This window comes from Trichosurus vulpecula, chromosome 2, assembly GCF_011100635.1.
Source record: "Trichosurus vulpecula isolate mTriVul1 chromosome 2, mTriVul1.pri, whole genome shotgun sequence".
Classification (NCBI taxonomy): Eukaryota; Metazoa; Chordata; class Mammalia; order Diprotodontia; family Phalangeridae; genus Trichosurus; species Trichosurus vulpecula.
In genome coordinates this window covers 23,690,257-23,717,381 of record NC_050574.1, presented here as the reverse complement: position 1 = coordinate 23,717,381, position 27,125 = coordinate 23,690,257, and the positions used below count along the sequence as shown (strand labels likewise).

The 27,125-nt window shown below is 44.1% G+C and overlaps 1 protein-coding gene across 5 annotated transcripts in view; it reads right to left on the bottom strand.

Moving 5' to 3' along the window:
- ACOT7 (acyl-CoA thioesterase 7) overlaps nt 1–27,125 on the bottom strand; it is a 176,305-nt gene that overhangs the window by 43,677 nt on the left and 105,503 nt on the right. For all 5 annotated transcript variants that reach the window (XM_036744361.1, XM_036744360.1, XM_036744363.1 and 2 more), the window contains one exon: nt 19,486–19,602. In XM_036744361.1, coding sequence (XP_036600256.1) covers nt 19,486–19,602 — 117 coding nt within the window. The remainder of the gene's footprint in view (nt 1–19,485; nt 19,603–27,125) is intronic.

Genomic DNA, 27,125 nt, shown 5'->3' with positions numbered 1-27,125 from the left:
GGACAGTACATATATCCTGATCCTTACCTCCCTCTTTCTGGAAGTTCTACTTCTCACTACCACCTAAGGGAACAGGAACATTCTTGGCAGCCAGAGTCTACAGACCTCTTAAACTCCTAGGTCCCTTTCATGGGTGGTGCTTGGGAAGCTGCTTTCTGAACACCAACACTTTGCATTTACTTCTAGTAAAGCTGACTTGATTCAATTAGGCCCAATGTTCTATCCTGACAGGGGCTTTTTGGAACCTGTCATCTGGTGGGTCAGTGATTCCTCCCAGCCTTGCATCATCCGGAAAAAGGAAGCCTTCTGTGCCTTTCTCTGAGTCACAGAACACAGGGCCAAACACAGATCCCAGGTGTATTCCACCACAGACTTCTTTCCAAGGTATTCTTGAAATATTAATGGCTCCTTTCTGGGGGCCAGCTATTTAACCAATTCAAAATCCATCTCAATGTACTATTACCCAACTCTTATCTTTCTCTTTTTTCCTACAAGAATGTTTTGCTAAAATGTAGATTTAATGCCAGCTATATTTCCTGATTTACAACTTTGACAATTCCGTTCAAAAAAAGGATTAGGGCAGCAGAAGGCACAAATCTGTGAGCGCTCAGTACCACCTGGCTGGGGCCACTACTCTGAAGGATCTTGTGACAGAAGCTGGAGCTAGGGCAGTGTTCCTACTCCCAACATCAGGGAGGTAGGAAGTGGGAAGACAAGGTGGCAGCACAGAGCTCAAGGCCAAAGTCTAGGGCCCCAGAGAGCTTGGACCTCAATTTGAAGTGCGGCCCCTTACTACTCTTGTGATGTTGGACAGATCACTCCATCTGCCTAGGATCCAGTTTTCTCATTTGTAAAATGAAGGGGTTGGACTAGCTGATCTGTAAGGCCCTTGTACACAGCTAGGCAGCCACATGCCAAGACAAGGCCTTTGTTTAAGGCCCCACCCAGGGCAGCCACACATCTTGGTCCAAGGCAATACCATTACTAGATCTGTATCCCAAAGAGGTGAAAAACAAAAAGGAAAAGGACCTGTATGTACAAAAATATAGCAGCTCTTTTAGTGGTGGCAAAGAATTGGAAATGGAAGGGATGTCCATCAATTGGGGAATGGCTGAACAAGCTGTTGAACGTGACTGTGATAAGAAATGATAAACAGGATACTCTCAGAAAAACCTGGACATACATAAATTGATGCGAAGTGAAGTGTGCAGAACCAGGAGACCATTGTCTACAGTAACGGCAATACTGTATGATGATCAACTGTGAATGACTTAGCTATTCTCAGCAACACAATGATCCACGACAATTCTGAAGGACTCCTGATGAAAAATGCTATCCACATCCAGACAAAGAACTGATGGAGTCTGAATGTAGATCAAAGCATACTTTTTCTTTACCTTCTTTCATTTACTTTCTTTTTTTTTTTGATCTGCATTTTCCTTCACAACATGACTAACATGGAAATATGTTTTGCATGACTGCACATGTGTAATCTCTATCAAATTGCTTGCCTTCTCAATGAGGGGACAAGAGGAGTTAGAGAGGGAGAGAATTGGAACTCAAAAATATTTAAAAAAACAATGTTAAAAATTGTTTTTACATGTAATGGGGCGAATAAAATATTAAATAAAAAGAGTTTTGTGAGGAAGATAGGACAGGTATTTGTCTCTTTACTGATGATGGCTTATATAGCACCTACTATGTATCAGGCACTGTACAAAGCACTTTACAAATATTATCTCATTTGATAAGGTAACTGAACCATAATGAGGTCAAAGCCAAAGGTCATACAAGTATTTAACTGTCCCAGGAAGCAAACCCAGGTCTCCTGCCTACAAGCCCAGAACTACTTCTACTGTGCCTCATGGAGACCTTCCACAAGGTTTCCTAGTTTAGCTGAGTTTGTCACAGACATAGGCAGCTTTAAGTTTGCAATGATAATATGTTTCTTTCAAAAGCAAGTTGACATTTTAAGGGGTTTTCAATACCATTTAAAATGTCACTTTGCAGACTAACGTGCTTTTCTATAACCAGGCTATAAGAACATCACCACTGCAAAAACCAGAGAATTTATGTCTCATTATTTCGAGAGAAGGATCTCCAGCAACTTCAATGAAACTTGTATGTGGCTGAAGGGTGCTAGAGATCTATCCCAAATATAAGCACCTCTTGAAAACAGCCCCTTTCCCTCCCATCCACCAACCTTTCTGAGTTGGCGTCCTAATGAAAGAAATTTCTGCATTCACCTTCACGTTCCATCTGGCTGCTTAGCTGCCTTGCATCAAACATGGCTTTTGCATTCCTGCATAGTCCATGCTGACACTAAAAATGCAGAAAAGTGAATGCAGGGTGAATAAGTTGTACTCCCAGAGAGCTGAGCAACTGCTCTCTTGTGAGCTGAACTGGCACCAGGGTGCCCCTCCATTCAGTAACCACCAGAGACAATGGAGGAGAGGGCAAGGCCTATTTGGTAGCTAAGAGACATAGGAATACAGTAAAGGATGAATATCAAACTCAGATAGAAATGGGGCTACTAAACCATAGAGAAGGTTCCTTCTTAGAAAACCACGTGTTAATATGACCTCTGTTCCACTGCATAAAATTATACAAAAAATAATTTTATTTAAAATGTTAAAAAATAATTACATAATAATTGTATAAAAAATAAAAATTTTGTTAAATATTTCCCAATTACTTTTTGATCTGGTTTGGGAGTGTTGCAGGCCAGGAATGGGGCCCAAGGCCCACATGTCTGATACCTCTGCAGCAAAGGAATCAATCAGGTTCACTTGTAAAGGATCAGACCTGCAACTAACCTGCCTCACAGCATAAATTCATTCATTTAAGGGTTTATTAACCAACTGCCCTCTTCATTATGGTCAAGTTTTCTCTTCACCACATTTGACAAGGCTTAACTTGGTAACCTTTTACCTTGCAAAGCACTGATATCCAATACCAAAGAATATATAAATGTGGATAACAGATTAAATAGTTGGGGTTTTTTTTTACAGCAATTTAACCAAAAGGATTCTAAAATTCTTCCTCAGCTGCCACACCAATCTTACAGGGAGAGACTTTCATTTGTGAACACATTTGGGATGGAATTCTGTGGCTTATCAACAGCTGCCCAAACTCATACAAGCTAGGAAGTGCCAAAACCATGGGACTGTAGGTAGAAAAAGGTCAAAAATTAGCCTGCTCTCTTCTAAGAGAGCCCCGAAATCACAAATGACCATACCAGGCTAGAGAAGCCTGTGGACCAACCAAAACATTTTTCAGAAGTGCCTGCTGTTCCGTCATTTCAACAGTGTCTCGCAATATCCCGTGATGCTTAAACCACTTTCTGAGTTTTCCCTCAGTATCTCAGCCACTCGCTACCAGGCTCAGCTTCTGAGATCCAGGGCCCCAGAGAAGAAAATGATGAAAAATGAGGTGTGGTCAGAAAGTCTGGGAGATGACTGGCTGAGAATCAAGAGACAAAGGACAAACATGTACAAGTGGTTGGTAAGGAATGAAGGTAGTCACAGGCCAAAGGCCAAGGCCAGTGTCTGGGCCGGGCAGTGCAATGATCCAAACATCTTGCACTTTTCTTGGATGGCGAGACTCCCAACAAGGATTTGTCTAAATAAATGTTCCTGAGGTTCAAAGGAAACCCACTACAACAGCATAAGCAACAAGTTCTCCAGCACCGGTAGAGCTGGACTTGGCTTGATGATGATGCAACACCTACTGGTCACAAGATGAATGCAGTCCACTTCCTGGCCATGAGATCAGAACCAGCCAAAGGAGACATTCAGGAAGGGAGGCAAGGGTCCATCTGCCTGTCTTGCTTGTCAGTTTCTTTGCCTAAAAAATCCAAATCCCCAAAGATGCCAGGAACTGCCAAGTTTCAGATGGTCCAAGTGGCATCAAGCAATTACAGGAGAACAACGCACCTCCCTGATTGGTTCAAAGAACAGGACAGAGGCCATTGGGACTTTTCCATAAGGTCACATCCCAATCCGCTCAGAAGAGCTGACTTATTGACTTGGGGGTGGGAGAATGGGCTCAGAAAAAGGCAGGATGCTCAGAACACGCACCTGGATGCAGGGGAGTCAACACAACGCCCGCCCGTGAGGACACAACCTCAAGGGCAGCCCCCAGCTTTTCCTGAGACCCATTGAACCAAATTCATTAATAGAATCTCCAGTAAAAGAAAACTCTTCCTTGAACAGCAAAGACCTCACAAAGAATTTCAGCCCCATGATATGTCACCAAGAGGGTGAGCAAGAGGATGATGAGGACTAGACACTACAGTACACATCCTGAGGTTACCCTTTGTTAAAAAGGGAGCAGCTGCAGCCAGACCTGGTGGCTGCTGCCTGGGGACCATCCTGAAGGGTCCATGAAAGGGGCAGACAGCTCCTCAGGCTCCTTTGCTGGTTCGTCCTCCTCTCTACCCTGTTCTGTCACTCTCTTCTTCTCCCTCCTTTATCTCCTCCTTTCCTCCCCTCCCCTTCTCTTCTCCTCTCCTCTATCTCCTCCTTTCCTCCTCTCCTCCTCTCCCCTTCTCTCTCCTCTCCTTTTCCAAGCTCTCTTCACTTCAGCACTGTCCCTTTGTAAATTATTTCCCGCTTATTTTGTATCTGGCTTGCTTGTGCTATCATCTCCTCCATTCTACACACTGTGCACCCCCCAAGAGTGGGGCTCGTGCCTTTCTTTGTATCCCCAGAACTTGGCACAGGGCCTGGCCAATATGAGGTGCTTAATCCATACTTGCTGACTGACTGACGGACTGAATTTCTCCCCAAACACCACCTACTCTTCCCAAATTTCTGCAGCCCCCGCACCCCAGACAGCCCCCTTGGGGTCATCCTTCACTTCTCTCTCGCACTCAGCCAAAGCTTACTGTTGCCTTCCTTCACAGCATCTCTCCTGGCCAGCCATTGCTCTCCACTCACAGAGTCACTTCATCATGCACAAGAGCCTTCTAAGTTGTCTCCTGGCCTCCGGTCTATCCTCCAACAAGCTGCCAGAGCGGTTTTTCTAAAGCATAGGCCTGGCTGTATCACATGCATCGCCCCCTCACCACCATCCCACCTGTGGTCTCCAGGGTATGCCTGTGATCTCCTCCCAGATCAAAAGAAGCTCGGTTGGGCATTTCAAGCTCTCCGTAATGTGGCTCTCTCCGGTCTCTCTAACTTCCTCACACTGGACTCTCCATATACTCTATGATCTAACTATGTCTCCAGGCTCCTGCTCACACCTGACGCTCTATCTCCCAACTCTGGGCCTTCGCAATGGTTGTCTCCCATGCCTGGAGGGCCCTCCTTCCTCACCTCTACCTCCTGGCTTTCTTCAAGACTCAGCTCAAATTCCACCTTCTGCAAGAGGCCTTTCCTTTCTCTAGTTGCTAGCCCCAGCTACTAGGGTCTTCCCCTCCCAGATTTCCCTCTACTCTGTGTGTACTTAGCTATTTACATGGTGCTCTCCCCTTGAGAATGCCTTGAGAGCAGGCTGCTCTTTTCCCTTTGCATTCTCAGAGTTTACCATCATGTTGGTCACAGAGGAAGAGCTTAATAAATGCTTTCTGTCTGACAAGATGGAATATAGTCAGCTTTGAGATGTCATAGGGCTCTAGAGTTGGGATCATATACTGAAGCTGGGAAGAGACCTCTGGACTCTTCTGGTCCAACCCTTCATTCTACACAGGAGAAAACTGGGGGCTAGACAGGAGAAGTGGGTGGTCCCCAAGTCCACAGTCAGCTGGTGGCACGGCTAGAATGGGAAGCCGAGTTCATTGAGTTCATGGCTTTTCCCCTGCCCCATGTTGCTTCTCTAGGTTTTCTTTAAGAACTCTGCAGGCATGGCTACATTCCTCAGATATTTCCTCCTCACTCTTCTTCCTTGTGAACAACTCCAGCCTGAGCTCTTAGTAACATTTCCTAACAGTCTTTTCCACTGACTGAGGCCAAAGGTCCGAGATGATGGCGGTTGGATGCGTTGCAAAGGCAGCTTCAGGTACCTCTGTTTATTATGGAAGGAAGGAAAAGACTGAAGGTATCTCCTCCAAAGACTACAAGTATGAAAATATTCCTTAACAGACTGTTTTATCAGAGGAGGTATGTGAGGAGGCTGTCTGGAAATGTGTGTGCGTGGGGAAGAATCTATAAATAGTGACACCTTTTGTGAATGTGTGTGTGTGTGTGTGTGTGTGTGTGTGTGTGTGTGTGTGTACACGTGCACATGAAAGCCTACACCAGCCTGGCCAGACATTATTTTCCTTTTCCTCCAGTATATGCATTTATATCATGGACAAGAAATGCACTCAAGACTGTCTGAATGAATACAACGGACTCGTGGGTTGGCAAGAGAGCTTGTAAAGAATACAAGATAACAAGCCTTCCACCAACCTTCTCCTTCTCCCTGGGGCTCTGGAGATAGCTGCTCTTCTAGATCAGACCCAAAGATAGAGATCTACATCATGTGGTTTGAACCTCTAGATGAAGGTCTAAAGCTCTGCCCTCTGCTTTCCAGAACAATGAAAGACCACAAGGACCTAAGAACACGGGAAGAATTGTGCTCAAGAGAAACGACCCAAAGGGCACCAACCTACGATGCTCATTTTCTGATCAAAGAGCTCCATCACTGGTATTAAAAGCCCTAAAGCTGCACCATATCACACTCCTTACTGCTGCTGGCTACCCACGCCACAGGGCCAAATATCAGCAGGAGCGGGATGAGGGCCAAGGCCCAAGAGGCATTTTACTTTCATTTCACTGAATTCTGAAAGGTCACCACTCTTGCTCTCATAAGGTTCTTTGCCAGCATCCTTTAACAAGATCTGGAAAGCAGACAGAGCAGAATGTGTGTGGGAGGAAGAGCTGGTTAATGTGCCAGGAGGTTCAGCAGCCTCTGCTTTTAATATGAACTGACTGACTTGGGTGAAAACGGCCCATTGGAAGGGTGTTGGGTTAAAGGGTCCCAGCTCTGACAGTCGTCAAGACTCTCCCTCTGTTCAATTTTCATTGTACCACACATATTCGTGTGCATAGACAGTCCTGGAGGCCAGGGACTTGTTTTTGGTTTGGTGTCCCCAGTGCCAAGCCCATAAAAGGTTCTTCATAAATGTTGAGTTGACTTGAGCTCTCCCTAAGACTCAAAGGGAGATGAATAAATCTCAATGATCACAAAAGTCTAGCAGGAAATAGCTTTATGAATACTGCCCTTTAAGACTGAGGCACAGGAAAACTTTCAAAGCATATTTCAGAAAAAATTTTTAAAGCTTCTTCCCCCACTACTCCCTACCTGACTCAAATGTGTATATTTAGTGCAAGAATACTCTTCAAATGAGAAAGGCCTGGAAGCTGTTCGACTATTCTAGTTACAAACCTTTTTCATAAATGAACAAATGGGGATGGTAACCCTTGCCAAGGGCCTGGTGCCCCTAATACATAATAGAGAAGGACCAGGTGGATTTCCTGAAGGGAAAGACAATAAAGAGATAGTATGTGTAAACCATTTCCTTTGATCTACCATAGTGCTGGAATGTCAAGAGCTGCTGTGACTTTCTCTGTGGATGCAAAAAAAATAAATAAAAATAAAAACCCAAACATCTGACCCCAAAGCAGGGGCATCTTTCTTCCAGACTGGATTCTGGTCAGCCATCATGAGGCAGATCAAGCTGTAAAACGCTATAGTTGGGCAATCTGCATAGAGCAAAAGCTATCCTCACTGATTCTAGAAAAGCACTCGGGGCGCATAAGCTGGACCCACAAGCACCTCTTGTCCAGAATAGTCTACTCAGCAATCTGCCTCGTTGTGAACAATGCCAAAGGCATAGGCCGGTAGCCAACACTTACCCAGAGTGTGCCCTCTGCCTAAGAACAATGAGAGAGTGGAATGTCTAGCATTCAACCAGGATGGCTAGGGTTTCAACCACATTTGGCTGTCTTGGTTGGGAAAGCTCCACCTCTTGAGGACAGAATAAGCTGTCTGGCCAAATCTGGATCATTCTAGCCCATGGTATCCCAACCATGATGGTGGGAAGTGAGCTGGCTGGAAAGTCAAGGGGACCACTAGATGAAGGACCTGGACAGGCTTGGCCTGGAGAAGAAAACACAATGTTTGTCTCCAAGGATTTGAAGAAGGGCTGTCAGGCTGAGGAAAGACTAGCTGTGTTCTGTCTGGCACCAGAGGTCAGAACCAGCAGCAAGAGGGGGAAATCATAAAGAGGACACCTGAGGAATCAGAGCTGCCAAAAAGCAAAGGGGCTGTCTCTGGAAGAAAGGGATTCACCCTCCTTAGGGGCTTCCAACATGAAGCTAGATGAGCAAGTGTCATGTATGTTATAGTAAGGTCTCTTTTTGTGTACCAGTTGGATTTAAGGGACAGTGAGGACTATTCCAATGCTCAAATTAAGATTCCATAACTACAAGGGGACCCAAACACACAGAGGCATATAGTAAATTGTCTCATAGGCCACTTTCTAACATTTAGTCCTAACATACATCAATTTCCTGGATACACCAGGACAATTCAATTATTAAGCACCTACTATATGCCAGGCCCAGGCTGGGGATGCAAAGGCAAATGTGAAAATAGTCCCTGACCTCAAGGAACCTGAGCCTAGATCAAGAAGGCTCCAATGTACCTGGTCCAGGGGCTGAGGAGACTGTGCCACACTGACAAGGCAAAATTACCTAACACTCAGTTTTAAAAGTGAAAACTTGATAAAAGTTGTGCTAGGAACTCAGCAGAAGATCCATGATTGCCGTTTCATTATAAGGGGCTAAGTGGCACAATGGAGACAGCACCGAACTTGGAGTCATGAAGACCCGAGTTCAAAACCTGCCTTAGATACCTAAGGGCTGGACAAACCTGATTAACCTCTGTCAGTCTCAGTTTCCTCCTCCTCATGGGGCAGCTGTGAGGATCAAAGAAGGGGACAGGTAGGTAATAAAGCAAGCAAATCACTGGAACACACTAGACAACTGAGAATCAGAAATAATGGAATTTAAGAACTCAACGTTAGGTAAACTACAAAACATAAATTACTTAGGAAAGAATTCCCTATTTGATGAAAACTTCTGGGAATAATGGAAAGGAATATGGCAGAAATTAGGTTCAGATCAACCCCCTTTTATCATATTACAAAATATATTGTAATGGAAACATAACTGTAATATTAAAGATTATACTATAAAAAATTACAAGAGAAATAGATCATATACTTATCATGTGTAGGAGATGTGTTCTTAACCAAACATGGGACAGAGGTAATTACAAAAGCTAAAACAGACAAATGATTGATTGCATGAAACTGAAAAGCTTTTGCACAAACAAAATTAAAGCACCTAGCATAAGAAGGGAAGTAGTTGAATGGGAAAAAAAATTATCAAATTTCTCTAAGGGTTTGGTATCTAAGATATATCATTACATATATCATATACATATATACATATATACACACGCACACACACACACACACACACACACACACACACACACATATACATATATAGGAAAAACCAAAAGCCATTCCTCAAAAGATAAATGATCAAAGGATATGAATAGTTCTCAGAAGAACAGCAAACTACTAATACTCATATGAAAGAATACTCCAAATCACTAATAACAAGAGAACCACAAATCAAAACAATATTGAGGTTTCACCTCATACCCTGAAAATTAGTGAAGATGACCAAAGAAAGTAAAAGTCAATGTTGGAGGGGTTGTGGGAAGATAGGCATGCTAGAGTAATGTTGGTGGAGCTGTCAGTACAGCCATTTTGGAAAGCAATTTGCAATTATGCAAATAAAGTAACTAAAATGTCCATACTTTTTGAACCAGATTCCATTACTAGGCTGATATATCAAGTAGCCCATTGATAAGAAGAAAGTCCCTAAAGACACCAAAATATTCATAGTAGCACTTTTTGTGATAGCAAAAAATTGGAAGCAAAGTTCATGTCCATCGGTTGGGGAATGGCTAAACAAAATTGTGGTACATGGATGCAATGGAATATGATTGTACTGTAAGAAATTAAGAATATGATGACTACAGAGAAGCACGGAAAGTTTGACATGGTAAGCAGAAAGTCCAGAAAACAATATATAAAATGATTAGAGCAACATAAATGAAAAGAAACACTAAAAATTTTTTTAAATGAATATTGTACAATTATAAAGAGCAAGCATAGTTGAAAAGAAAAGATGTGAAAAGACACTTCCACCCCAACCATCTGCAGAAGTAGAAGGTCCATAAGTATTATACAAAGCAAATATTTTCAGACTTTTTTGATATGTTGATTTTTTTCTCATCTTTTTCTTTTTTTAAAGTACTATTTGTTATATAGGATGGCTTTCTGGGAGAGACAGAAAGATATTGGGGGAACTATTGTGATACAAAAAAAAAAGATAAAAAAAACAGTAGAATGTGTGTATGGGTGTGTGTGTGTGAATATGTATCACTTTGCAAATCTTAAGGAGCTCCATAAATAGAAGCTATTATTTAGGGCTTGTATACAGTATCACTGAGTGCTCTGCAATATTTTTAATCATCAATGATTTCCAAGAAAGCTATCATAACCACAGGAATCTCAGGTGATAGCAGCAGACTCTTGCCCATCATTCCAGGCCCACCTTGAACTCTAGCTTCTTCACAAAGCCTTCCATGATTTGTCTGCTTGACAATGCCCTTTTCTCTCATTACGTTTTGTTTCAAAATTCTCTAATGCATGTGCTATGAAATGCTGTGCATCACAGCTCTCTCAGATCTTGTCCAGCCCTAACCTCTCTTCACTTCCAGTCTCGCCTCTCTAACTGCCCTTCGATCATCTCTGATTTGATGTCCCACAGGCAAACTAAACTCATTATCTTTCCTCCAAAGTCCTCTCCTCTTCCTAACTTCCCATCAGCTGTAGAGGGAAGATATCACCACCCTCTGAGTCACCCAGGGTTTCTACTTTTACAACAACTCTCCTCTATGCCCCCTGTTCTTTCCTTTGACACAGCCCCGGTCCTGGAGCAGGCCCTCATCAACTGATTCCTGGGCTACTGCAACTGTCTGTGGACTGGCCTGACTCAAGTCTCTAGTCCCTCTTCCCCTAAGCTGTCAATCTGACCTTCTTACATAGGTCTGATCATACCATCCCCCTACTCAATAAACTCCAGTGGCTCCCCATTACCTCCAGGATCAAATATAAAATCCTCTGGCTTTCAAAGCCCTTCATGACATGGATCCTCCTGCTTTTCCAGGATTCCTACACCTAACACCCTGACCCTCACATGACACTCTATCTTTATTCTCCATGGCTACAACTCTCTCCTTCCTCAATGCTACCTCTTAGCTTCCTTCACATCTCAGCTAAAGTCCCCCCTTACAAGAAGCCTTTCCCAACCCTAATCAATCTTAGGGCCTTCCCTCTGAGAGTACTCCCAATGAATCCTGTCTCTAACTAGTTTGTATACATGTTTGCATGTTGTCTTCCCCATTAGACTTCAACCTCCTAGAACGCAGGAACTGCTTTTTGCTTTTCTCTGTATTTCAAGTGCCTAGCACAATGCCTGGAACACAGGAGGCACTTAATAAATGCTACCTGACTGACTAGGCTGGACTGTAAGCTCCATGAAGACAGCCTGGTATGAGGGCAGGGTCCTCAGCATGACTTTACCTCTCTGAGTCTCAGTTTCCTCATCTGTAAAATTGGAATAGTAGGCCACTCTCTACTCCACGGGGCGTTGTGAGCAAAGACTTCAATTTAGAGTCCTTTAGAGTCATCACAATGAGGGCAGGGGACATACCTTCTTTCAACGCTGCACCCTGCATGGCGCCTGAACCACAGGGTGTATTTGATAAATAGGGGTGATGTACAAAGTCCAAAAAGCAGAATGCCCTACATTGGATTAGAGCCGTACACAGGCCTAACACAAATGGTAAGGGCCTTGCTCTGCAAGAGCCAGATACAGTTTCCCACCGAATGAAGCTGTGAATTGCAGTGGGTTTTTAAAAATCACTTGGGAGCACAGGGTGGCAACAGATGAAAGATGGGAAGGGCTTAAATCTCCACCTGGTCCAGATTCACTCCACCAAGCAAAGGGATATGTCTCCTGTGGGAACAGTGGCTGGGATTTTAGCAAAATGTCAAGGGAATGATAAAAATCAAAACAGAATAAAAAAAAGTGACCATCCCTGACCATGAGCCATTGGGGGGAACTTTACCTAAGCAAACAATGAACCCCACAACCTAAACTCAGTCTGTGCTATACTAGCAGCCACTCAGGACTCACACAGAACTGCCTGATTCTCAAAGATCCTCATGGTCTGGGGCTTCCACGCTGCACATTAACCAGTCAGTCCGCTAGCCTTTCCTAGGTCCCTGTGTCTGCTGGGCCCTGCTGATTCTATGGTCCCTCGATGGTATCTTGTCCTCCTGCTCTCCTTCAGGGTTCTTCCTTGGTTCTAGACTGCAGCCTGCTCATGCTCAGAAATGCGACTCTCCATTGTCCACTACGAGATCCTTATTTTTACTTATTCAGAGGCAGCTATATTCCAGAGAGTATCCCTGGCAGGAGGCCAGTATTAGAAAAGATAGACTTCTGTTCTGCTCGGAAGTTTGGGGTCAGTGAAGGAGCTTTACAGTTTCCAAAAAACTGACCAGCCATCTCTCTCTCCTTTTTCTGTTCAACTCTGGGCCCAATACATTGTCTACTGGAATTCTGATGGATCTGGGGTGGTGGTGGTATTTCTTAACATAAGGAATTAGTACCTTCTCCTCTAACCCTTCCTCAGCCAATAAGTCATATATAAACTGTCTCCACTGCAGTGTAAGCAGCATAGAATTCACCTTGTAGTGCAGATGGCATAGTTGGGCACATCCCCAGTGGGATTTGAGAGGGATCAAGAAGGCCCCCTTGGCCCAGACAACCCTTTTCTCTCCTCTCTCACTTCTATCCTCCCTGCTGAAAATCTTGCTTAATATTTCACTGGAAAAATGGAGGCCATTCTGCCAAGACTCTCATTTCCTTCCCTCCTCTTCTCACATCACTCAGATGTCTTACCTATTTCCTCCTCCTTCACCCAACTCATATGAAGAGGTGTCCCTTCTTGCCAAGGCTAATCTCTCCACACGTACCTTTGATCTCATTCCATCCCGTCTTCTCCAGCAGACTTGCCCCCTCTATCATCCCTATTCACACTCGATTTCAATCTCCCCCAATTTACTAGGTGGCTTCCATTCTGTATACAGACATGCTCATGCCTCTCCCATCCTTAGTAGCTATTGCCCTTTATTTCTCCTCTCATTGGTAGTCAAACTCCTTGACAAGGCCATCTATACAATAGATGCCTCCCCCTCCCATCTCCTCACTCTCTTAACTCTGCAGTCTGGCTTCTGATCTCATCATGCAACATGCCAATGATCTCTTACTTGCCAAATTTAATGGTCTTTTCTCAATCCTAATCCTTCTTGACTTCTCAGAAGCCTTTAATACTGTTAATCACCCTCTTCTTCTTGATATCCTACCTATCTGACCGCTCCTCAGTCTCATTTAATGGATCTTCATCCCAGTCATACCTGATAACCACGGGTATGCCCCAAGGCTCTGCCCAGGCTTTTTCTCTTCTATTCTACCTTGCTTGGTGATCTCGTCAGTTCCCATGGATTCAACTATCATGTCTATGTAGACAATTCTCAGAACTATTTAACGAACTTCTCTGACCGCCAGTATCAAATCTCCAACTGCCTAGTGAACAACTAGATTCCCAAAAATATTTTAAATTCAACATGTCAAAAACCAAACTCATCATCTTTCCTCTCCCCCCTCCAACTTCTCTATTACTGAGGGTGCCATTATCCAGCCTCCCCTACCCCCAGTCACCCAGGCTTGTCATCCTTGACCGTTACTTTTCTCCTCCACATGGAATCTGTTGCCAAGTCCTAGCAATTCATTCTACCTTCATACTAGATCTCACATACACTCCCTTCTTTCCTGTGGCACTGCCACCACCCTGGTTCCAGCCCTCATCATCTCATGCTTGGACTATTGCAAGAGTCTGCTGGTTGGTCTCTCCATTCCAGGTCATTTTCATTTAGTTGACAAAGTGATCTTCCTAAAGCACAAGCCTGACCATTACACACACACACACACAGACACACACACGCACCCATTTAACAAGCTCCAGTAAGTACTGCTACCAGGATCAAATACAAAATCCTCTGTTTGGCTTTTAAAGCTCTACCCCCTACTCCAACCTTTCCAGCTGTCTTCCACATCTCTACAATTCAGTGGCACTGACCTCCTAGCTGTTCTTTGCATTAGGACACTCCATTCCCTAACCTGTGTTCTCTCCACCTGACCTAAGAACCTAGAATGCTCTCCCTCCTCACCACTGCCTCCTGGCTTCCTTGGAGTCTTTGAAAAATGTCCCCCCACCCCCACCCATAGGAAGCCCTTCCCAATTCCCCTTAAGGCTAGAGCCTCAACTCTGAGATCCTTTCCAATTCACCCTCTACAGATCATGTTGGTGCAGAGTCATTGGCACATTGTCTCTCCTATTAGAATGTGAACTCAAGGGACTGTTTTTGCCTCTCTTTGCATACCCAGCACCTAACACAGTGCCTGGCACATAGTAAGTACTCAATAAATGCCTGCTGACTGGCTGGCTGACCCTGCATTCCACTTCTCTAAGGAATACATTCTCCTGCAGCAGGATACAAGTTCCTGGAAGGCAGGACCTCAGTCATTTTTGTCTTTATATGCCAAGCGTCTGGCACAATGCCTTGTGATGAGCCAATGTTTCTTCAATTTTTATTATATGTGAATTAATTTATATTCCATATTTGTATGTTATGTATGTGAATGGATTTTTATTATATGTTGTATACGAATGAATTTGCAAAATCCTTTTGTAAGAAAGGGTTGAAAGGAATGGAGACAGACCCATGAGAAGAAAGGAGAAAGAAAGGAGAAAAAGGCCCTGGGGGCCCCCAACAGACAAATGTGACCATTGTGCCATTTTCTGAAGGCCCAGCCTTAGGTAAAATGAGCTCGAGTCAGTAACATCCAAACTTTGGGGGATAAAGTTCTCTTACTGCACAAAATCCTAGATCTATATCTGGAAGAGACTTCAGAGTCCAGACCTCTCATTCTACAGTGAGGAAACTGAGATCCAGAGAGGTTAAGTGCTCCCCAGGCATTAACAGACAGGGCTAGGATTCGAACTCTGGCCCTCTGACTTTGGATCTAATGTTCTTTCACCATTTTCTGAGACTTCAACTCTTTTGCTTCCCTTGAGGGGAGGTAAATGCTTGAATGTGAACATGCTCCAGATTCGCTCCAACAAGCAGATGAGGATAATACATGAATACACTGCCCTGCTCCCCAGGACTCCAAGGCACTTCTGAATGATCACAAGAGAAATAAGCTAAGGAGACAAGCGCAATTCACACTTTTTCTCCTTGTGGACTAAATGTGCTGTTTGTGATGTTGTGGGAGCTTAACCAAATTGCACTAGAAAGTTCCTTACAAAAGAAAAAGAAAAAAGAACACTGAAAGAATCCCCACATCTGGTCACCCTTCCTTTAAGTTTCTCTGTAAAAGTACAAGATTGGTTTCAGAATTGGCTTCTAATGCAACAACTTGTCAGTCCCTCAACAAGCACAGATTAAGTGATTATTAAGGCTGCGCTAAGAACTGGGAACACAAGGAAGGCAAAAACAGGCTCTGCCCTCAAGGCGTATACATTCTAACAGAGGAGACCAGAAGTAAAAACCAGATACACCCACACTATAAACGGAGTGGCTTTGGGAAGGAAAGACCTTGAAGCTGGGAGGACTGGACAAGGCCTCCTGCAGAAGGTGAGATTTGAGTTGAGTCTGGCGGGGAAACACAGGGAAGCCAAGAGGCAGAGGTGAGGATGAAAAACATCCCAAGCACGGAAGACAAGGAGTCAGGAGACGGAGTGTCTGGATCATAAGAGAATGCGGAAGGGAGCAAAGTAGAACATAACAAGATTAAAAAGGCAGGAAAGGGCCAGAATGCAAACGGCTTTCAATGACTAACAGAGAACTTTGTATTTTGGAGGTAAATGGAGTCACTGGAGTTTTTGAGAGTCTGTGTGTATGTAGTGGTGGTGGTGGTGGGGCAGCGGGAGATGGGGAGGGGACATGGTCAGAGCTATCCTTTAGAAAAATCACTTTGGCATCTAAGTGGAAGAAGCAGGAAGGCCAATCACTGGTAATTTTGTAGCAGGCAGTTTCAATTGAACGATTACAGAGGGGCTAAAAATAAATAAAAAGAATAATTACAGGGGGTTTACAATTGAGTAAGAGGAAAGAAAGTGGAAGGACCTGCTGTATTTGGCTTCCTCAAAACTTTTAGCCAAGGGAAGGGAAATACGGGAGACAGCCAGCAGGGATGGTCAAATCAAATGAAGTTTTTTGGGTTTTTTTTAAGAGATAGGCTGTATTTTTAGGCAGCAGGGAAGGAGCCAGTAGAGAGGAAGAGACTGAAGATCACAGAGTGAAGATCACAGCAGAAGCAATCTGCTGGAGACACGAGAGAACAGGATCAAGGGTACATGTAGAGGAGTCTGTCTTGTCAAGAAGGGCTAACTTTCCTTTTCATCAGACACAGGACTAGAGGAGAGCTCAGGGAAATAGATGAGTGATACAATATGAGGAAGGGAAAAGAAGAAATTCTCAGCAACTGGCCTCATTTTTTGTCAGTGAAGCATGGGACAGAAGTGTATAGTTGAGATGGTGGGAAGGGGTGCAGTGGAGTACAGTGGGAAATTTGAGGAGAGACGAAAAAGATTGGATTTGAGACAGCAAACTGATTGGGGAGTATAAAGGAATTGCCTCGCAGCAGTGAAAGCCCAGTTGAGATTAGATAACAAATTTGAAGTAGAAGGAGCTGCTTCCACAGACGCTGGAGGCTGGGGACAGGAATGGGACTCTGTGTCTGTGGATGAGAACCTACTTTGCCTAATTGGGCAATCATGCCCGGTAGGCCCAGACACATCCATCTATTAGAAGTGTTAGTAGTGTCACTACTTTCTGTGCCACCTTCCTTCTTCTAATGGGGGAAGATCTTCACAAGATCATGCATGTAGGGTCTTGGGCCTACCAAGGCAGGGCTCTCTCCACTAGACCACAGCAGCTGGAGGATGAATAATCTTGAGGATGATTCCAAATAGGGCAGTGAAAGAGACATGGGACTTGACTGAGTGTCAGCTAGTTAAAAACCAGCTGCCTTAATAAGATGCAGTATGACAAGGCTGCTATTCTGAGGCACTATCTGGAGAGTCAGTGATTAAATGGGGAATGCAGCAGACAAAGGCCTCAAACTACTCTTTAACTCCACAGTCCAAAATACCCATTGAAATGCAATCACCATCCTCCCCTGATACCTTCTGGTGGCAAGAAGGCCCCCCTGGGTCAGCCAAGGCCAACAAGCCGGAGAGCCTTCCAGAACGGAGCAGAGCGCCATACTATGAATGTATTCGCCACCTAAGAACCAGCCTGGCCTAGGTGGGGAGTCCTTTTTGAAAAGTTTGGCAAGCAAAGGTGAACGATTTTGCCTGTAAGCAACTCAAAAGGGGCTGTAACTTCCATCATGAAAGGAACACCCTCATCTAGAGTAGGATTCCTTCAGAGTTTCAAAGGTAAGTCCAGACGTCTCCAGAACCATTCCTAGCAATCACTTAATGGATAAGCATTTGTAAAAACTTGCTATGTACCAGGAAGTGACTAAAAGCTGGCAACAAAGAGACTGGACACCATCCTGTTTTCAAGGAGACAACATACACAACAAACCACCCTGTGTGTTTGGGGTGCGGGGAGAAACACAATCCTACATTTTGGAATTCATGATGTCTTGTATAGGGGATGAAAAACGGGCACTCACTGGGGGACTCAATTACTGCCAATGAGAACAATGGATCAGTGGGCAGGAGGGCTGTGTCAATGCTTCTATCTGAATCCTAAATGGCCAGAAAAAAAGAGTGTGTCCAGGGCAGACCCATGACCTGGAAAGTCCAGATAATGGCTCTGCAGGTTGCAGCCCCATATTGATCTCACCGATGCTTTCTGAAGCTCAGTGTAGCACTCCATTTATCTGGGCCCTGGCAGGAAAGTGGAGCAGTGTAAGACAGGCTCCCACTTCTTTCCATTTATCACTTCCCACAGCAAGGACTTGTCCAATATGAAAGCACCTCAGGATGGTCTAGACTTTAATCTCGCCATCTCCAGTATCCATATCAAACTCACTCAATACTTCTGTCCTGCAGTGGCAATGAAGTGCTCCTTTTAGGGAAGGAGGGACTGAGCTCAGCATAGGCAGCACAAGGATAAATCACCACATGTCAAGAGGAGAAAATTGCCTGAGATCGTCAGCTCAGCAATAATGGATGACAAGCTGGAGGTGAATTATGCATGAAATAAACTGCAGAGGGCCAAACTCGAGATTCCGGCATCTGTATCCAAGCATGATTTCTCAGTGCATGGTCGACTTGTCAATGCTCAGTTTGCATTTTCATCAGGGGGAAAACAACCAAAGGCAGAGAAGCTGGCCCAGCATTATCTCCAGGGCACCTAAAGAGCATGGCTTGCCTTGGGTCATGTGTACTGAATTCAATCATCACTTAAATTACAGATTATCTTTTCTTTAGCTGGATGAATATCCCTATTAGTTTGTCATTGGAAATGGTCCGAGTACAGTGACAGCAAAAAGAAGGTAAGGAGTAGGGAGCAGTATCTGTGGCAAGGTAATTGTTTTGGTTGTCGTTTAGACCCGTGATTTGATCAGTGCACAGAACTCTTAGAGACAGTGGATAAAAAGGTGACCTCCGGGCAAGGAAGCCCTGGCTGTGTGACCCTGGGAAAGTCACTTAACACATCAGTGCTGAAGGCAACTCCCTAAGACCCTAAGCTGCCCAGATGGTGCCAAACTGTACTGGCAGAGGGAACCTCTTCATCTAGCACTTTTCTATACCAATGAAATCATAGGCCCAGGCAGGTGAAATGAGGCCCACTGAAGAGCAGTGTCTATAATTGAAGGTCCCAGAGAGTCTGTAGCCACCAAGAGGGTAACAAACTCACCCAGATCATACAGATCATGTCAGAGGAAGGATCTGACCTCAGGGCCTCCCTGACTCCAAAGCCAGCGCTCTCTCTAACCATGACATATCTTACCAGGGCAATACAGAGAGCATTGAAGCAAATCAGTTTACGCTGGTTCTGGGTCTTCAGCAGGATAAAGGACATTGCCACCAGTGAGCTAAAGACCAATGGGGTTCAAAATAAAATTGACAGCAGCCAATCTCACAGATGGGTTCCTGACTCAGAGGACACTCCCAGTGTCTGGCCTTGGGTCTCTTGCTTGTTACGGTAAATGGGAGAATGGCACCCCATTGCTTGGAAATCAAATCAAAAGAAGGCAGAGCTGAAGGGGAAAGGCTGGCCCCACCCTGCCCCCTTCTTTCCTGCCTATACGGTCCCATTACCTTTCCGGATCTTGTCATGAAAGTTAATGGCATCTACCGAAGCCGTGACAATGTTGGTCTTGCAATGGCGGGCAGCCACAATCCCAGCTACTTCATCCATTAGCTTCATGGTAACACCTGCACAGAGGAAAAGATTCCCATAGTAAGTCATACAACAGCCAAAGAGAATGCATGTAAGTATATGTACCTGTATAATGTATACCCTGGAAGCAATTCATAAAACCCCAATTACCTCCCACTAATTTAACAGCGAGGTCTGTAGCAGGAGAATATGAAAGGACCAGGTGAGATTGTAGGGAAAATGTTTCAATTTGGCATCTTGTAGTGTATGAATTAAACTGTAGTTCCTTAAGCTATCAAAGCCAAGCACTGCATTCCTCAGTGCTCATTCCACGATGGCTCTGTAGAGGATATGGACATCTCCTCCACAAATCTCTAACCACGCTAAGGAGGTTCAGTCATAGAATCAGGCTCTGCTGAAGAACACCAAAGGACTCCGAGTCTTTAAATCTTAAAGAGGACATGGCGAAGCTTTACTCTGCCTCAATCTGGCAACATCAGGAGCAAGTTTGCTTCTGAATCCTTCCCTTCTCTTCCCTTCCCTTGCCTTCTCTCCTCAGCATTCAACAGGAAAGGCAAGGGAAGGGAATGAGCATTTATGGAGTACCTGCCACATGCCAGGCCCCGTGCTAAGTGCTTTACAAATACCAGCTCATTTGATCCTCACAACAACCCTGAGAGGGAGAAAACTATTATTATCCCTATTTTACAGATGAGGAAATCGAGGCAAACAGAGGTGAAGTGGCTTGCCATGGTCACACCATTAGTAAGTACCTGTGGCTGGATCTGAACTCAATGATGATTGGCTCAGCCCATTGCTCTCTCCTTGTGACACCTTGGCTCTCTCTCAGATCAGAAATAAGATTTACTTCACTTGTATCCTTCTATCCGTCCCTAGTATTTACAAAACCAAACCATGTCTTCTGATGTAGTGGAAAAAATTTGGAGTGAGAAGAGCTGGTTCAGATTCTGGGGTGCAACTGTGGGCAAGACAGTTCACTTCCCTCGTTTTGGGGGCCTCCCTGGCCCCAGTTTATCATCTACAAAGCTCGAGGGTTGGATATATGATTCCTAAGGTTCCTTCCCACTTTCAATCCTCTGATTCTACTTTATCAGCATTAAGTTTGGAGAGATCTCTTTTCTTCTACAAGGATGTGGGTTATTTCCCAAAATCTCAGAGGAAGAGATGCAAAAATGTGAAATATTACTTAGAGCAACACCTAGAAATTAGAAGGCATCCCTTTTGTGAAGGGACAAAGCCCGTAAAATCATAGAGAAGGGGGCCAGATAGAAAGGAGAATGGGTCATGGTCTTGATGATGACTGAGAGCACCTATCAGTGTGGTCTTCTGATGACTCATTCACATGGCACACGGGATGAGCCTCTCTTTAGTTAGGCTGGTGCTCAGCATGCACAAACAACATGCCCCAGGACCATCCTGGGAGTCTTTTCAACCTGGCATCCAGAGCTTGTCTTCAGCCAACATATGACACTGCAGTTGGATGTCAAAGGAAACTTCAGCCAGCAAAGGAGCCACCTATCCATACGCAGCTGCAACATGGGTGAGTGATCACACAGCATTTATCGAGCACCTACTGCATGTGCCAGGTATGGTAGCAGATAAAAGGGGGTATGCTTAGCATAGCACCTGACATGTAGGAGGAATAACTTAATAAATGCTGGTTGCCTTGACTTGACTACAAAGGGTAAAAAAATTCCTACTTGCAATGAGCTTACATTGGAATGAGGGAAACAAGGACTTGCAAAAATATGTACGGCATAAATGTAAAGTGAATAATTACAAAATAGTTAAATACAAGGTAGTTGGCAGCGGGGAGGGGAGAGATCATGCAGAAAGTGGCGCCTGAGCTGTGTTTTAGAGCAAGAGAGGGACCAGCGAGTCAGAAGTGATGAGGGAGAGGATTCCAGATGTGAGGAAAGGCAAGGGAACGGAGGGCCAGATGTGACGAACAGAGAAAGGGCTAGTTTGGCTGAATCTTGAAGTGTAGGAGGAGGAAGGACATCCAGGGAGGCTGGAAAGAGAGCTCGGGCCTAGGCGATGAAGGGCTCTCAAAGCTAAATAAAGGTGTTCAGATTTTGTCCTGGAGGCAAGAGGAAAGCACCAGCATGGATTGAGTAGGAAGTCATGGGCAGATCACTGTTTAAAGGAAACGACTTTTGTAGTAGTGTGTAAGATGCCTTGGATCAGGGAGAGAGCTGAAGCAGGAAGACCAGCAAGGAGCCAGCTGCAATAACTGAGACAAGAGGCAGTGAAGGCCTGAACTAACAATGTAGCTGTGTGAGCAGAGAGAGGGGTCAGATGTCAGAGATGTTGTGAAGGCAGAAAAAGCAACATTTGGCAACTGACTGGATATGTGGGGTGAGGGAGAATGAAGAATCGAGGGTAAAGCCGAGGTTATGAACCAGGCTCATTGGAAGGATAATCCTGCCCCTGAGAGAGAGGAATCTGGAAGAGGTGAGGGTTTTGGGAGAAGACAGTGAGTTATTTTATGTATGTTGAGTCTGAGACGTCTATGGGAAATCTAATCTGGAATGTCTAATTGGCGATTGGTGATGTGGGAAGAAAGTTCAGGGGGGAGAGTGGAGCTGGATATGTTGGTCTGGAAGTCATCTGCATAGAGATAATACTTCAATCCATTGAAGCTTGGGAGATTAAAGGAGAAAGGGTACAGAAGGAGAAGAGAAAAAGGCCTAGGAACACTCCCAGTTAGGGAGTATGATATAGATGGTGAGCCAGCAAAGGAGACTGAGAAGGAGCACTCAGCAGGAAGTAGGAGACCCTGGAGAGAATAAGGTCACACACATATAATGACAACAAACCCCAAGTATCCAGGAAGATAGAGCGAATAGATAGAGTCAAATGTAGCGACTGAGTCAAAAAGGATGATGACTGAGAAAAGATAATCAGATTTGGCAATTAAGATACCAATGACAAGCTTGGAGAGAGCAGCTTAGTTGAGTACTGAGGTCAAAAGCCAGGTCGCAAGGGGTTAAGGAAGAAAAGGAAAGGAAGTAGAAGCAGCAAGTGTAGACAGCATTTTCAAGGAATTTGGCTGCAAAAGGAAGAAGAGGCCAAGTGCACCTGAAAGGGTGGAGGGAGAGCAGGAACTAGCCCTAGTGGTTTTAAAGCACTTACGGCCTACTTTAGGAAAATAGATGCTCCATTTCTCCATTCGGTGCCTTTGTTTCCTCATTTATATAAATGAGCTAGACAGGCTGATGTGCCATAAGCTTTAGGGAATGGAGAATGAATTTTTTAAAAAGTGGTTATAAATTCTTCTACAAATTACAGCTGTGGTACAAATGCTCTTTAATAATCCACAAGAAGAATATTCTAGTAAAACAGTACCTATGTTAAATTAATACACAGGCAGGTGGCAGGAACTCCACAGAGAAAGAAGTGAATTCTCCCCTCACAGAAGAGCCTAGAAGGTCCTGCTATTTCATTTCTATGAACTTACAAACTGATCAAAGGATGTGTCACAAGAGAGGAAGAGGGCTGAGCAGAAGACAACCCTTTCTGATCCAAATGGTGCACCATAAGGAGAAGCTTCCAAACCAGTCCCAAAGCACTCCCTCCATGTTGTACAAAGACCCTAAACTCCCAGAAATCACCACAAAGGTAACAAGGACAGAACACGCTTAGTGCTGGAAAATAATCACAACAAACAGATTTTAATCCTCCAATTCTCTGAGACAAAAAGCTGGCTGGGTAGGGCAGATATCTAGGAGGGCTGCCTTGAGACAATGAGCAGCTTTCTTTCATGAAAGTCTCGGGTATATCACTGTTAGAGTGTCACTTTATAGGAATTCCTCCTCTGGAAAGTAATTTAAATCCATTAACTTAGAGTACTAGACATTTCTTTGTCTAAATCCAATAATATTCCTAGAAGCATTATTTGTAATAGCAAGAAAAGTGACAACTCATGGGTTCTGGTGACTGGGGAATTTCTGAACACATTGTGTTTAATGTAACAGATCACCGATATTATAGTCTCTGTGGATGATGCAGCCCAAGGTTCTGTTCGCGGCCCCCCTTTCTCCTCTCTTTACACTCTTTGTGACCTCATCAACTCCCAAGGACTTAAGTGTCATCTCTCTGCAGACAACTCTCAAATCTACATTGTTCCAGCCTTAATTTCTCTCCTGACTTCCAGTGCCACATCACCAACTGTTTACTGGATATTTCCATCTGGATGTTCCACAGGCTTCCTCAACTCATCATGTCCAAGACAGAATTCATTTCCCCCAAACTCACTCCTGTGATGAGGGCATCGCAGTCACCTAGGTTCTCAACCTTAGAGTCATTCTCAACTCCTCACTCTCACTTCATCTAGCCAATCATTTGCCAGGTCTACCTGCACAAAATCTCCCCCATCTGACCCTTTCTCTCAGGCTCTCATCACTTCTCACCTGGACTATCGCAAAACCATCCAAATTAGTTTCCAATCCATTCTCTAACCTGCTGCCTAAAGCATATCTTTCTAAGGACAAGTCCAACCATGTCACTCACCTACCTGTTACCTTCAAGGTATACAAATGGCCACTCCTCTGTTTGGCATTTAAAGCCTGCCCTTCCCAACCTGGCCTTCTCTTACCTTTCCTTTCTAGCCTTGCCCTGCACTATTCTTCTTCCTGTACTCTGGTAACAAACTGGCTTTCTTCCTGTTCTTCATACCCTCCATCTACTGGTGGCATACTTAGTTCAGGCTGTTCCCCATACCTGGAAGGCCCTGTCTCCTCACTCCTGCTCCTCAGAACCCCTACTTTCCCTCAGAATTCTGTTCAGGGGCTACCTGTCAGTTAAAACCCTTCTTGGTGTGCCTCCCCTAAATCTCCCTTAGATTCTGTGGGAGTTGGGCCCATACTTGAACAGAAGAACAGGATGGATGCAAAGCTCTTCTGAAGATCTCAAAGGTGACACCAAAGCAAATGCCTATCTTTCTAATGCCAACATTCTACTGCTATGTGGCAGCAGAGCATGGAATACAATGGTCTTTGAAGAATTAAAATTTAATTCCACACAGAGAGCAATTAGTGGCCGTGAACAGGCTGCAACATTTAACAACGGAGGAATTCCAAAGAAGAATCCATCACTTGGACACCACACTATACCAAGAAAGCCTGCCCTCAAGGAGTTTCCTTTCTAGAGGGGGAACAACAGGTATCTAGAGAGGCAGATATGAAGCCCGGGAATGATGGGATGGTCCCCAAGTAAGGAGACAGGACAGGAGGTGCCCTGGACATGTCCAGAGACAGGCAAATCTGGGGGAAGTCCTGATGGGGAAGACTTCTGGGAGGACACTGATTAGAGTTCTGTCTGCATCACTGGAAACCTCTTCTGAATTGAGGAAACTGCAGGGACATGTGGACATTCTGGATGTATTTAATGGATGTATATCTGGTGTATTGCAATAGAATCTAAGTTCTTCCAAAAAAAGACCAGTTTCAGTTTTGTCTTTGTATGTCCAGTATCCAGCATGGAGTTGTTGTTGTTGTTGTGTTTGTCCTTCGTTCTTGAAGAGGACCATGACATCAGGGCACAACTTGCAGTTGACTTTGATTTGAGTGAGGGAGGGATGTGTAAGGTCACCAGCCTCAGTTTCTCCTCCAGAGCCATCTGGGTCCAGTGGCCTGATATTCACCAGGACTACTGGAGATGGCCCAGGATGCACTGGCAGACCCTGGCCCTTTCAGTCTAAGGTCTTTTCAGGTTCTCACTTAGAGTGAGGTAATGCCCATTCAGTGAATAGGCCTCTTTAAGAAGTTAATCAAGGGATGGCCCCTTTGATCAAAACTCAAAAAAAAAAAAAATTCAAACGGGAGGGGAAGTCCCTCAGGGTAAATACCAGCATGGAGTAGGCACTATAAAAATGTTTGTTGATGGCTGAATGGAGTGTAATTGCACCATAAGAAATGATAATTATAAAGACCACAAAGAAATATAGGGAATGCTTTATGAAGTGACACAAAGCAAAGGTAATACAATGAGGAGAAACCAATCACGGTCACCTAAAAAAATAACCATCAATCAGTAAACATTTACTAAGCATCTACCATGTGCTAGGTGCTCCGCTAAGCACTGCAGAAAAAATCATAAACATAAGAAGAAAACAAATTTATTTTTTTCTACTTTTAAATTTGCTTCCTAATTAAAGCTAACATTTTCAACTGCAAATAACACGAGTTTACAGTTTCACAGATGCTCATGATTCTCATTTGTGCATTTGAGTGCTAGTTTGCTTTTTGTTGAGTTACTAAGTTCAGAATACAATAATAACCATCCCTAAGACCTCCTTTCCGTTTCTTTTGTTAGCACGGATCAGGGGTGTTCGGACTATAGACATAAGAAGTTCTTCCAGTGACATAACACAGCAAGGAAGGGCGCAATCTAGTCACCCTTACACTGTGCTTAAGCACACGGTGAGCCGAGAAACAATTCCCACTCCAGGGGCTCCTGATCAAAGAAACAGAAAAGGAGAGATAGAAAAAACACCTAACAACCTAATGCATATCGCCGAGGACACTTTATGAAGTACAAGTCTCTACGGGGCTGAGAGAGGAAGGATGTCTCAACATTAAGAGTCTGCTGCTACAGGAGAGGAGGGAAATTGTGAAGGAAAAAGAGAAGCGAAGGCTAGAAAGGCTTGGGAGAAACAAAGGGATGCATGCCCAATAAATCAGGAGGACAAAGCGCAAGGTGGGATGGATGCATCCCCAAAGGCAACCTTCAGATGGGAACTTGCACAAGTCTGTTCTATGGCTATCCAGAGCCTGGGTTCTGAACCTTTATGTGTCATGGCCCCTCTAGCAGTGAAGTTTATGCTCAGAATTATGTCTTTAAATGCATAAATAAAATTCACAGGATTACAAAGGAAACCAGTAATGCTGAAATACAGTGATCAAAAAAAAAGTCCATGAACCACAGGCTAAGAAAACTCATTTATAAAGGAAAAAAACCTGATATTCTAGGTTCAGAAATACAATAAGTTATTATTACAATCTCTCCTTCATAATGCTGGTGTGGCAGCAATCCCACCAAGTTCAGGCCTACTTGGGTTTGCTTTACAAGATCTGTATCTGCTTGGTTTGGGTCATTGAAGAGGGAGTCAAATGGCCTATATAGAATTGATACATTTTCCAGTGCAAAGAATTTATTCTGATTCAAGTTTAAATAGATAGATCTCTTGGCTACTAAAGGTCTAGCAATTGAGAAAGCCCAGAGATTCTTCTTCTAACTTTTTTCTTTCCCATAGCTACCTAGAATATTACCCAACTCTATCAGAAATGCTTATTTATGAAACTAAAATTTGCCAAGATTATTTTTTTCAAAATTTACCTTATTTTTACTGCCGTCTTATTTTTACATCACATTTGTTTCTGAATATCTCCACCCCTTACCCATTCATCCACTCAAAATTAAAAGAGAAAAAAAGGAATTGAGCAAAACCAACCAACCTCAGCCACATCTGAGAGTGTATGCAACATTGTGCAAAGTATGCTTCCCCCTACCCCACAACACACATCCCTCTCCAATGACAAGAGGGATATGCATTTTC